This window comes from Mus musculus, chromosome 11 (assembly GCF_000001635.26).
Source record: "Mus musculus strain C57BL/6J chromosome 11, GRCm38.p6 C57BL/6J".
Lineage (NCBI taxonomy): Eukaryota > Metazoa > Chordata > Mammalia > Rodentia > Muridae > Mus > Mus musculus.
In genome coordinates this window covers 58,928,163-58,941,732 of record NC_000077.6, presented here as the reverse complement: position 1 = coordinate 58,941,732, position 13,570 = coordinate 58,928,163, and the positions used below count along the sequence as shown (strand labels likewise).

At 49.4% G+C, this 13,570-nt stretch overlaps 1 protein-coding gene across 1 annotated transcript; it reads left to right on the top strand.

Moving 5' to 3' along the window:
* The first annotated feature begins 2,826 nt into the window (after nucleotides 1–2,826).
* On the top strand, nucleotides 2,827–9,445 carry Rnf187 (ring finger protein 187). Its single transcript, NM_022423.2, has 4 exons — nucleotides 2,827–3,338; nucleotides 4,501–4,593; nucleotides 7,502–7,726; nucleotides 8,337–9,445. Exons 1-4 carry the CDS (start codon nucleotides 2,949–2,951, stop codon nucleotides 8,337–8,339), a joined length of 711 nt encoding a protein of 236 aa, NP_071868.2. The 5' UTR covers nucleotides 2,827–2,948; the 3' UTR covers nucleotides 8,340–9,445.
* The last annotated feature ends 4,125 nt before the right edge of the window (nucleotides 9,446–13,570 follow it).

The window sequence follows — 13,570 nt, the reverse complement described above, 5'->3', positions numbered from 1 at the left end:
ATTTATTTTCACATCTAAAATATTTAAAAGGTAATAGTTATTAGGTAACTGGCTTGATGCAATATTCTTTGAAGTGGAGTTTATGTTTTATTATTAAACAGTTTTGGGTCTGTAAAGATGGTTCAGCACTTAAGTTGCTCTCTTAGAAGAGAGATTCCAGTGCCCATGGATTTCCAGTGCCCACGTTGAGTGGCTCACAGCATCCTATAACTCAGGTTCCATGGTATTTGATATCCTCTTCTGGCCTCCACAGGTACCCATAGGCATGTGCAGACATACACACAAACACAAACACAAATTAAATCTTTTTTTTTTTAAAGAAAAGGCTTTAGTATAAGCTTAAGCACAGGCTGTAAGAGAGGAAAGAAGATGCTGAAGAGATGATTCAGTGGTTAAGAGCACTTGACTTTGCTGCAGAAGACCTGAGGTCAATTCCCAGCACTCACACGGCAGCCCACAACTGTCTATCAGTCCAGTTCTGACACCTTCCTCTGGCCTCTCTGGGTACTATGTATTCATGTGGTGTGCATGCACGCCTGCAGGCAAAATACTCATACACATAACATAGAAATAAATATCTTAAAATATAATCAATTTAAAAAGAGGAAGAGAGAGGCTTATGTAGAAGACAGTAACACACACCCTCAAGTGGGTATGGAATTCTCAGAGAATTGCTGAATGTTTTAACTCAAAAGGATAAGATATTTTTCAATGTTTATCCATAGAATCAAATATTAAAGGCAGCTCATAGGCTATGGATGTATCTCAGTAGGGGAAGGTTTTCCCCAGTATATGCAAGGCCCTTCATTTGATCCCCAAAGTGGAATTCTGATAAGGGCAACTAATCTTAAAGCTTAGCCATTCACGCTGCTATGCATTTCTTTCCACATAACATGGCATTAGCAGAGTGCACTTTCAGGTATACCTTGGCCATGACTGTAGGTGGTGTCAGGGATGCCCATGCTCTGGGCCACCTTCCAGGTTACATCGTATCTTCCCACGTGTCCTTCATCCTTGCTTCCCATCCATGCTATGGTTTTTGTTGTTATCTTTGTTTGGTTTGGCTTTTCTTTTAAGCCAAGGTCTTGTCTTGTAGCTCAAACTGGCCTTGAACTCGATTTCCCTGCCTCCATCTCCCAATTGCTGGGATTAAAAGTACAGTCATTGCCTAGGATGCATAATGCCCTGGGTTTGAGCGCCAGACCTCAGTAACAATTTGAGAACCATGTTGGATCTGGCTATGGTCAGTTAGATGAGTGTGAAAGTGCCTAAGTACAACTGATTTTTTATTTAATTAATTTTAATTAATTTATACATAAATGCTATATCTGTTGAAGAGGTTGGCTCTAAACCCCCAAGGATACCACAATTTAAGGACACTCCAATCCCTCAGATAAAATGTTTCTCTTACACACATCACATCTCTCTCTCTCTCTCTTACACACACACACACACATACACAATTCTCTTTCACTCACAGACACAGACACACAGACACACACTTTTATTTATTTATTTATTTATTTATTTATTTATTTATTTATTTATTTTTGAGACAGGGTCTTACTATATAGCTTTGATTGGCCTGAAACTCACTGTGTAGACAAACTGGCCTGGAACTCACTGAGAACTGCCAGCTCTAATTCCTAAGTGCTGTGATTAAAAGCATGTATCATTATACCCAGCTAAAACATCATAATATTTACATGCATCTTTCTATGTAATATTTTTTTCCTAGATGACTTATGATACTTAACAGGATGTGAATACTGTGCAAATCTTCATTCTATTGTCTAGGAAATAATGACCAGAAAAGGGCTGTATAGCTTTAGTACAGATGTGGCTGCTGCCATAGTGTTTGGAGCATATAAATGGCAACATCACTGTCTTAGTTAGGGTTTCATTACTGTGAAGAGACACCATGACCAGTGTAACTCTTATAAAGAACATTTAACTGGGGCTGGCTTACATGTTTAGAGGTTCAGTCCATTATCAAGGCAGGAAGCATGACAGCATCCAGGCAGACAAGGCTCTGGAGAAGGAACTGAGAGTTCTACATCCTGATCCAAGGCAGTCAAAAGACTGTTTCCCGCAGCTAAGAGTGAGGTCTCAAAGCCCACGGCCACAGTGACACACTTCCTCTAACAAGACCACACCTCCTAATAGTGCCACTCCCTGGGCCAAGCATATTCAAACCACCACAGTCACATTTACAGTTATATCCGCAATCTCAGTCTGAAGAGTCACACATTGCAGATAGCTGACTACAGCTGTATTAACACAATATTCTTTAGAGTGCTTTCCTGCAAAACGTGCTGCTGTTCTGTGTGCACAGTGAGACTCCCTGACTTCATTTTATGTCGCTATCTTAATTTGGTCATACTCCTGGTTGACTACACAGGCATCTGCCTACCTAGCCAGTTTTATCCTGCTTCAGGGCTGAAGGTATAGCGATAAGTCACCCTGGAAAAGCCTTTCCTGACAGACCACCTCCCAAATTATCTGTGGGAGATGGGCAATTATTCATGATGTTGGGGCAGTACCCTGCAGGATGAGTAATCTTATAGGACACAGGGAGTATCTTTGTAAGGATCTGGGTTTGGAGCCCGCGACTGACACCATCAGGACAAAGGTCGTGAGCTGCTACGGGAACCAGTGTGGAAGAGAGCTCAGCTGCTCAATCATGGGCAGGGCGATGAGCGAATACCAGAACCTGAAATGAGAGCGCACAGCTGCAAGGACCTGGATGGAGGAATGCGCAGCTGCCAGGACCTGGACGTCAGAGCGCACGGCAGCCAGGACCCCGCCCCGCGCGCGCGCGTGCCCGGCGTTGGCGCAGTCTGGGTCTGAGTCGTAGGCTGAGGCTCGTCGGCCTTGATCTCCGGCCGGTCCTCGGCCCTTCTGCGCCCTCTCCGCCCGCGCCCTCGTCGGCGCCGCCGCCCGCAGCCCTGGCGCTCCCCGCGGGCCCAGCTGATGCCATCTGCGCCCTGTGTCAGCGCGCGCCCCGCGAACCGGTGCGCGCCGACTGCGGCCACCGTTTCTGCCGGGCGTGCGTGGTGCGCTTCTGGGCCGAGGAGGACGGGCCCTTCCCGTGCCCGGAGTGTGCCGATGACTGCTGGCAGCGCGCCGTAGAGCCCAGCCGCCCTCCGCTCAGCCGCCGCCTCCTGGCTCTCGAGGAGGCGGCCGCGGCGCCGGCGCGCGATGGCCCTGCCAGCGAGGCCGCGCTGCAGCTGCTCTGTCGCGCCGACGGGGATCCGCTGTGCTCCGCCTGCCGCATGGCCGCTGGCCCGGAGCCGCCGGAGTGGGAACCGCGCTGGAGGAAGGCCCTGCGCGGCAAGGTGCGCGAGGGGCCCCTGCACACTGTCCACCTTTGTGGCTTACCTGGAGTCAGGCATTCGATCAGTGTGCTGACCTCCTCTTCCCTCTCCCGCATCCCATGGGTGCCCAGCACCCTCCCTTCCCCGGGGACCCTGCCATGCTAGGGGCTCTTGGATCCTGGAGTCCGTGATTCTGCCTTCCTTCATCTCTATTATCTGTCTCCCGGACCCTGCTATGTCCCTCGAGCTATTATCTCTAGCGCATGCTCCTCCGTCCCCCTTTCATCCCAGGTCTCTGGCCTAGCTGTGCCTTATCTCTATACAACCTTAAGACTTCTATTTTTCTCGAATTCCCCTCAAGTCCCGATCCCATTCCTCAAGGCCTCTTGCTCCTATCCCGGTGTGATTTCATCGGTGCAAGCCCCGCCCATCCACTTGCTTATGGAGACCTGAGAGTGGTCTTTGGTCTACCAGTTACCATTTGCAGCCCTCTGAGGGGCTGTCGGTCCACCTCATTCAGGAACCTTCTCTGCTATACTCTCTTGGTCATTGCACGTAGCACCTGCCACCGGGCAGAAACCGACTATTAGACTCTGTGTGAAGATGGGTTGCAGGGATCTAGATAGAGTATCATCCCTGACCCAGAGAGAGATGTCTGAATAGCCAGGTAGGAAAGCCGTGGTCTCCGCCCGACAGGAGAGAAAATCGTAGCTTAGCGTGTTTGAGGGTGCTGTTATCCTTATGTTCTGCAATGATGCACCATGAGCCTCTGGAATAAGTTGTGAAGAACACTTTTGAGGTGGAGGCCTGTGGTTACATCCAGGTCCCAAACTGAGGTAGATACACTCTGTCAGAACATACTGCTGGGGTTGTCCTATGGTTTGTCGTCCCCTTACTAAGACAGCAATCTCCACAAAGACCAAGCAGGACACAGAGAAGTCAGGAAAGTCACTGTCTTAAATCAAGCTGACACTAAAGGGGACCTACCTAAAATCCTGGAATCACACAGCTGACCTTGAATTGCCTGCTGTACACCTAGTTCTGAAGAGGTAGAAGCACAGGAGACCCTTTTACGAAACAACCACTTTCCAGCAGAGACCGGACGAGTAGTTCCAGTCGCCAGACTGCTGATCGGGGTGTTCAAATCCTTCTTCCCAGGCTCTAACCAGCTTCTCTCTCCCAGGAGAACAAGGGCTCTGTGGAAATCATGAGGAAGGACTTAAATGATGCCCGGGACCTGCATGGTCAGGCAGAATCAGCGGCTGCTGTGTGGAAGGTAAGTGGGCTCTCCTGGATATGGGGAGCTAGCAGGGCAACCAAGCTGAGCTGCTGGAGTTTGGCTGGCTGGACTTGGTGAGTTGAGTGTCCGTAGGGCTCCTCTCTTCGGTGTGCTTTATATAAGGATGATTTGTGAGCTTCAGGTTCCTTTTCTACACAGGACACTTTCTAGTACTCTTGATTCTGACCAACCCCAGCTGTTACCAGTAGAACATTCTGTTTTCTGGCTGCCACACAATACCACACACATGATTGCCCTGGAGGCTGGAAGTCCAACAGGCAAGCCATGGCAAGTCCAAGTTGGGGCTAGCTTCCGGTGGCCTTTCTCACTGTGTTGGCACATGGAGAGTGGGGAGGGGGCTCTTTGGGAGTCCCTTTTACTAGAGCACTGATCCCATGTCTCTTTGGTGGGACTAACCACATCCCAAAGGCCCACCACTTAACACCATTGCCTGGAGGTTTCAGCACAGAGATTTGGGGACACAAGATTTGGTACTTAGCTAGCCTTCACCTGATACCACCCATGGCATTAAACACCAAGATGACATTATGTTACAGTTTGTTTGTTTGTTTGTTTTGTTTTTAGGTTACTTGTCAACAAAACCACACATTAGTTTAAACCCTGCAAACTTTTCCTTTTATATATTAAAATTCATTATAGTTCCCTGCCCATTTTTTTTAAAACATAAAACCAAAGTGTTTTTGTAGACTACAGAAACCCTGAAGCCCTCAGATGGTCTGCGCCGTAAGGCTGAAGGCACCTGCTCTACCTTTCACAAAAATTGGAAGACATTGAGGACACCTAGTTTTCTACAAGCCCACAGCAGTTCCAAGGATAGGTTCTAGAAGATTTAAATACGAAGATGGGGGTCCGGTCAGAGGGAGGAGCTTGGCCAGACAGCTGTTATCTGGCTGGCATTTATGTCCTTTCAGCAAAAACATTCTTCCTTCAGGAACATGGGTGTCCCCTGTGCTATGTGACCCAGGGCCAGGACGAAGATCTGAGTGCAGTTAGGAGTGTCTGTTTCCAATCCTGCTGTCAAGGTTAGGCCGCTAGAAGTGTTGCTGAGGGTGGCAGGACCGAGTTTTGCTCTCAGGTTTATCAGAAGTCATAGTAGAAAAGTGGCTGGTTTAAGGCAGCTCTGTGTTCTGACAGGACTTTAGTCCCCAAGATTGACTTTGGGAAGCTGTGAATGGGGCCTTCACGTAAGCTGAGCATTGTAGATGTGGGTTGTATGTCTAAGGCCTTAACAGTCTTCAGATGAGAAATGTACTCAGAAATGAGAGTGTGTCTGGTTGGTGCAGTGCTTGTCCAGCATGTGAGAGGCTCTGAATGTAATCGTGCAAAGCAAGCACCACAGACAGACAGCAGGCCTGGTGCTTACACGTGCACTTAGTGTACGGACTTCTTTCTAGTCAGCTCTTTACAAAGGAACTTATGTTGTGTTAGGGAAATTGTATCCAGTGGAGTGGACCTGCAGCACAGGGGGGGATGCAGGTGGCTCTGTGTTAGATGACCTGAAACACAGGGAAGGAGAGGATGCAGGTGGCTCTGTGTTAGAGGACCTGAAACACAGGGAAGGAGAGGATGCAGGTGGCTCTGTGTTAGAGGACCTGAAACACAGGGAAGGAGAGGATGCAGGTGGCTCTGTGTTAGAGGACCTGAAACACAGGGAAGGAGAGGATGCAGGTGGCTCTGTGTTAGAGGACCTGAAACACAGGGAAGGAGAGGATGCAGGTGGCTCTGTGTTAGAGGACCTGAAACAGGGAAGGAGAGGATGCAGGTGGCTCTGTGTTAGAGGACCTGAAACACAGGGAAGGAGAGGATGCAGATGGCTCTGTGTTAGAGGACCTGAAACACAGGGAAGGAGAGGATGCAGATGGCATCTGTGTTAATGTTGTGCCGTTTCATAGAAGGATCTTGAGCATCCATACACTTTAGTGTCTTGGGGATGCAGTTCCTGGAATCAGTCATGAAGGACAGTGCAGGGGAGACCAAACATTGCCTTCATGGAAGTTTTAATGGTATGAGAGGCCTCACAAGGTAATGACCCAAAGAAGCTGTCGCATCTTACAATACACTGAGAATATTGGACAGAAACTAGCAGGTTGGAAAAAAGTGATTCATTTGGGCTAGGCGGTGGTGGCACACGCCTTTAATCCCAGCACTTGGGAGGCAGAGGCAGGAGGATTTCTGAGTTCGAAGCCAGCCTGGTCTACAGAGTGAGTTCCAGGACAGCCAGGGCTACACAGAGAAACGCTGTCTCAAAAAAACCAAAAAAAAAAAAAAAAAAAAAAAAAGATTCATTTGGGAAGCATAAAGAAAAGTATCTTAACAAAGTCTGTGTGGCATCCTTGATGAAATCGCTGTGTAGGAGAGAGGTAGCCTTTGTTCTGCTGCTGTAACAAAATAGCCAGGACTGAGTACTGTGTAAAGAAGGCAAGTTATGAGTTCTAGTGGCTGAAGGTCAAAGATCAGAAGGCTCTGCCTACTGTGTCTAGTGAATGCACCCAAGGTGGTTCCCTCTGTAACAGCTAGCTGTCTTGGGAGCCAGCTGGTGGCCCATGAGACCAACATCCATCCCTTCAGAGGATACACCCACATGAGTGATGGAGAGCTGCAAGGCCCTGCCAACTGCACATCACGACAGTGGGACCAAGCTAATACCACCATAAGGGATGTCAGAGGCATCCTTTCATGTGGAGATTTCACTTCTTGTTTTGGAAAACAGGGAGAGTTCTCGTACCTGTGATTTTAGTTTTTAAAGTAGATTTAATTCAAAAGTCCCAGCTTATTTTGAGAGCATAATTTCTTTCAGAGTAGAGGGCCTTCTCTTTCTTTAAACACATTGGCAGCAGGTATGGTCCAGTGTGGACCGTTGTCCCTTCCCCCTCTCACCCTGCAGGGGCATGTTATGGACCGAAGGAAGAAGGCCCTGACTGACTATAAGAAGCTTCGGGCCTTCTTCGTGGAGGAGGAGGAACACTTTCTGCAAGAGGCTGAGAAGGATGAGGGTGCTTCCGAGGATGATGAGCTGGCCGACCCGGCAGATCGCTTCCGGTCCCTGCTGCAGGCTGTGTCAGAGCTGGAGAAGAAGCACCGCAACCTGGGCCTCAGCATGCTTCTGCAGGTACCACCTGGGCAGGGGGTGAGCACCTCTTTCCACAGCACATCTCTAGTCAACTCAGCCACGGTGGAAGAGAGACTCTCCTACAGGCAAGGTTCGAGCCACAGCCCACCTTGCCCCTGTTGTGGCTCAGGTCTGAGTATCAGAGAATAAGTAGGTGGTTGGGAAAAGTAGTTGGAAGGAACTTAGAGCTGACGAAGCTAGGAGATGCCTAGGGTCTCACTGGGAGGGTTTTCCCCACCTTAGGCTCTGTGAGCAGGAGTAGCCAGGGTATCCCCCCTGTCATCCCTCATCCTCATCTCATTCCCCGAGTCTTGGACCAACACCAGAGGCAACCTGCTTGGAAGTCAGCCTGAGCTTGTAATGGGGCATCGGCTGCCACCTGTAACTGAGGTATTCCCTTCCCACATACCCATCAGCTGTTTGGGGCCTATACAACCTCAGAGACACAGGCTTTGGACCCCTCTTAGATGGGTTGTCAAGTCACCTTGGCTCTGTGTGCATTGTACGCAGGATAGCAGCACTCTGTCTTACTGTCTATACCTGTGTATCTCCCTTCATTTTCTCTTGTCTCCCTGTCTTTCCCCTTTGTCTGTTTGTCCCTTCTCTGCAGTGATGATGCTGGCCCAGCAGGCTGGCCCCCTGGAGCACGAGGCAGAAGGAACCACCTTCTACAGCTGGCCTGCAGCACCCCTACCTACATCCCTCAGGCCTCTGCCTGGCACCACCCTTCATCCTGGACAGATCCCCATCTCCATCAACACTTGACAGCCTGGGATGAAGCATCAGAGGTGCCCCGCTGGCCATGCACATAGTTCCATTGTTCAGCAGTGTTTTTCATTTTCTTTGGGGCATGAATGTGCTCGGGCTTGTACCTGTTCCAAATAGAGACCTACCAGTCCTGGGATTCCTTTCCCAGTGTGTGCCAGCCCTGCCTGGGACCACTTGGCAGCTCGGAAGCCCCTGCTTCTTGTTTTGCCATGGCTCAGCTTAGTGTGGCATTCGTTCTAGTATCCAGGAACCAAGCCTCACACCTTTCCCATTGGTGCCCGTGACAGGGTTGGCTCACTAGACATCCCTCAGCAAGGTTCTGAGGCGCACCAGTTACAGTCAGCCTGTGTGTGTTAGTGCCAGAGAATAGGGATGCAGGAGGTCCTGGGGTTTGGCTGGGACCTGAGTGTTAATGCAGTATTCCTCACCCACCAGAGGACCTCTTTCCTCACTTTGGGTCTCACTGTGCCAGGTCCTGGGAGCCGCCTTCTGCTTCGCTTCCCAGCCTCTCTTCCTCCCAGCTTGTGCCCCTTTGGGTGTCGCTGGCATCCCCAAAGTGATTTCTCCTCCTTCCCACCTCTGATGGAAGGGACCTCCTTCCCTGCAGAAGAGCAGCAGGGTGGCATCCCCAGGCCGCCGGGTGCTTCACTTCGCTGTAGTTTTGGCTTTTGCTCACCTCATATTTTCTCCAATAGGTGAATTTCACAAAACTTGTGACGTAGCGGTAGTGTGGTTGCCTGCAGCATCGTGTGTGTAGATAACTAGTCCAAGAAACAAAACCCGGCAGAGTGGACAGACACAGGTCAGGGGCCAAAGACATAGATGTATTTAGGTTTCGGGTAACAATGTTCTGTCCCCAGAAGGCCCCAGCCTTGGATGTAGTGACCGGCCTCAACTTGACTCGCAGGTGGGCTGGGTTTTCAGTGCTGAATAAAGTGGTTTGCTCCAGCCTCTCTGTTTCCATACCTCCTAGTCTTTGTCTACACAGCTGCTTCCCCCTTCCCTGACCAGGTTCCAAGGACTTTGATACCTTTGAAAGCAAGATAAGGAGACTGTCACTAAGATATTCCAGGATGGGGTGTGGGTGTGGGTGTGTGTCATCCCAAACCCAGCGTTGGCTGTGGGCATTGCATCTGGGAAGCAGGATCCATGGATGGATAGAAGGACCAAGAGGAGACATCGTGGTGAGAGGACTCTGGCTTAGCCCACCAGACAGGGTCTGCAGAGGGCTGGCCAGCTGCGCAGATGCACCCAGGGTGGAAGGTAACAGACTGGTCACATTCATACCCAGGGTGACTGGGTGCCCAGGCTGTAGCATCCTTGATCCTTGAGTCATGCAGATGGCAGGCAGCGAGAGCAGCCCTGAGTAGTGTGCTCCTCAGTGACAGAACGTGGTCTCTGTTGGGGACCAGAATGAACATTAAACTGATAGACTAGCAGGTGTGGAGAAGGTCTAGGCCACCTGGTGGTAGCTCAGAAACAAGCAATAGGTTTGTCCCTCAGAGCTTAGATTGGCCCAGAAACCTTATGGCCATGTCTGAGTAAACACCTCCACCCCCAATGAACACGGACCCGGGACTCAGCAGACTGGATGTGTAAAGTGCCTCAAGTTCACACCACAGCTCTGTTGCCAGTTAGTAGCCTGCAGTTCACACATGCTGTCAACAGCACCCTAAATGGCTGCTACACAGGACACTTCCTCAGTCACCGTTCAACCCCCATGAAGCTCTACCCTTTTTACCCAGTCATTTCTTAAGATCTCACCTTCCTACTGCTAGCATTTGGAGGAGGGATTTCACGATGACAGCAGAAACCTAAAGGCACACTCCCCAAGATGACATGCTCCGCTCCTCCCCTTCATTGCTGGGTGAATGTCAGCTCTCTGAGCCTGGCAAACTTAGAGGCACAGTGACCCAAGACATCACTCCAGGTCCTCAGGGTAGTGCTTACTTTACTCCACACCATTATAAGATAGGCCAACAGGGTTCCTTTGCTAGGAGGTGAAAGAAAGGTCATGTGGAGAGAAGACGGAACTCATGAGACAGGAGAGATGAGCTGGACTTCATGATTGGTTCAGGATACTGTAAGTAAAAGTGATGTGTACAAATGGTCTAGACAGATGTATCCATCCTTTTGACACTGTCTACACATGAAGTACAATTTGGTGGTGGGCTATATTGATGTGATAAGTATCTCTTGTCTGCACATAAGATGCAGGATGGATATGGTGAGAGACCATGTCAGCATCAATGGACCCCAAAGGGCTGGTGGGGTGGGAAGTGGAGAAGATTGGGATTTGAGTATTCCAAACTTTGAAAAGACAGTTGAGCATGGTGGTGTATGCCTTTAATCCATAGGCAGGCACATCTCAAAAGTTTGAGGGCAGCCTGGTCTACACAGCAAGGTTTAGGTCAGCCAAGGCGGCATAGTGAAAACCTATATCAAAACAAAACAAAACAAAACAAAAACAATCACTAGGCTGTAAGGTTAGAAAAGGTTGGGAGAGCTGGGCATGGCTGAAGCCAGGATGCTGAGACCAGCATGCTGAGGCAGGGTTGTGGTCATGTGTTTAAAGACTATGGGGGAGAAACAGCAAGTGTTTTTGGTTTTGTTTGTTGATTTTGCTGGGGGACAAAAAAAAATGAAAAGAGCTAGGTTTTAAGGCATATTTCAGTCTGACCTTGCTTGGGTTTCCTGCAACAGTGCTGCCATGTTGGGAACAGTTCGTGGGAAACTTACAAGTGTGCGTGCTAGATAACAGGCCAATACAGCTAGCTGCTGGATAAAGAACTGCAGGTACTCAGTTCCTGCGCATTGCCAGCTGGTCCTAGTACTCTGGTACCAAAGTCCTTATGTGCACAGGTCCTTGTCTATAACCCATGGACAGACATCTGGTGCTTGACAAATCCTCTAGGTTGCTTCTAATGTCTAATATAATTAGCACTATGGACTAGTTTTATATTACAAATTTTGTATACTAGGTTTGAGGAAAATGATGAGGTCAACAGTATAAAATACATTCTAGATGAGGGGGTTGTTTGGGTTAGTTGGTTGTTCCCCCCCCCCCCCCGTTATTTTTGGTCTCTAACTGAATCTATAGAGGTGGAACCTATGAGCATGCTGACTGTATTCTAACATGCAAGTCATTTAGTCGGGCCTTGATGATCCAGAGGCTCTCTGGCAGCACCTCCCCTGCAGACTGTGGGTGAAATTCTTAACTCCCCTTTGGGACTTATTGAGAGACTCGGGGTGTAGCCTATGGCATTTCTTCCTTAGTGAAAACTGGATGTGGCTCTGGCTTCACCCCAGTCACCTCGTGGTTAAGGGAGCTGGCTACAGCTGTCTCCAGGCAGGTCAGTTCAAAGGCCACTTCACACACCCACCTAGTTTTCTCCAGCAAAGGCTCCCAGCTAACCAGAAGTCTGCTAAAATTCCCAGGAAAGGGAGGCGTCCACAAGGTCTGTGGCTCTGGCTGCCCACCTGAGGTGCTTTATTTCCATATGAGAATTTTAATTTGGAGATGGATAACTGAGTTGAAACAAAGATTCTCTGTTAAACTGTCATGAAAAGGAATGTGCTGTTAAGGAATTTTTAGGAGACAAACAAGGCTAAGGACTGATAAGATTTTAGAAGGAGAGCAGCCACCGATGCAGCCCTGCCATTGATACAGCACGCAAGCCTGCCAGGACTGAACTCACAAAACATATAGTCTGGTTTTAGCAAGATTTTATTTTGGGGCGGGACAGGACAAGTATTTTTTTTTTTCTTTCTTTCTTTTGACGGGCAGCTTCTGAGTCCCTGTGGTTCCTTTCATAAATGTAAGGGTTGTATTCTGATGACTAGGGTTTTCTGAATTCTGTCCCCTGGCCTCAGACTGAACAGCTCTGCAGGCTGGTCAATGCACCCAGCCTTCTGTCAAACCCCTCATCCCATAACTTGCCCAGGCCCCCTCCTATACCAGACCTGCTGAGCGGACTACCTTACTAACCAGGTATCTGGTGACCTGTGCTCAACTCGCTGCTGGGTCAGGTGGGTCAGTAAAAAGGATGGGGCAAGTTAGAGGCCAGCTTGTCCTGGTTCTGCAGTTCTTGGATTCTCAGAGCCAAGAAGAGCTAGCTGGAGGAGTTGGTGCAGGCAAAGCATAGCTCCCACCGGCAATCCTAAAGGACATGAGCAAACCTCGGGCTGTGCTGCCCTGGATTCTGAGAGGGGTTGGGGGGAGGGGGGAGGGGGAAGGGTAGGGAGGGAGAGTCAGTCTCCATTTACTGCTTACAGGAAGAGGTTCCACGGGTGTAGTGTATGATGGTCTCTGATTAGAGACTCGAGGTCAACACCATGCTTAATCATAAAGGGTCATGCCTTCCATCCTTTCCAAAGGCCTGCTCTATTTCCTAAACATGGGTCTACACACTCTGCCCTGTGAGGCTGGAATATGCACTCCTAAATCGCATTAGTAGGTGTCATGAGGGTGAGGCACCACCTCCTTGTGGACAGCTCTGTGTTCTGGCAAAGAAGAAAGATCATCTGTCATCAGCCAGGAGAAACAAGGATTTCTGAGGGAGCAGTGCCTTGAAATAAAAATAGCAGAAGTCAAGCTTATGGAATTCTGTAATATGCAAATGAGGTGACTTCCTGGGCTCTTGTGATTGGACAAGTCTCCACAGAGCATCCAATGAAAGCCTTTAGGTTGTGGACCATCTTTAGTGTCTGAGGGTGTGGCCATTTAAGAGAGTCAGGGTTGTGCTGTAAGCTGGTCATTCATTTCTGGTGGTCAGCTTGTTTCCTTCCTGGATCTCTCGCCCCTTCCTTTCAGTTTCTCTTCAGGTTTAGGGCTCTGGTGACTCGGGTGTCGCAGCTGTCTGCGCTTCCAACCACTTCCTGCACGGAGGTCTGTGAGCTGTGTGGCTGATCACAGCGCAAGACAGTCTAATCCAGCTCTCAGCAGTGCAAGGATACCCAGAAGGCCACCAGCTACTGAGGCTTTGTCTACCCTCGGGGGCCCTTCAGTGACTACCAAAGGCTCTTCAGAGATAACCAGAGTCCCTGGATAGCTTAATGGAAAAGCCTTAAAGGACT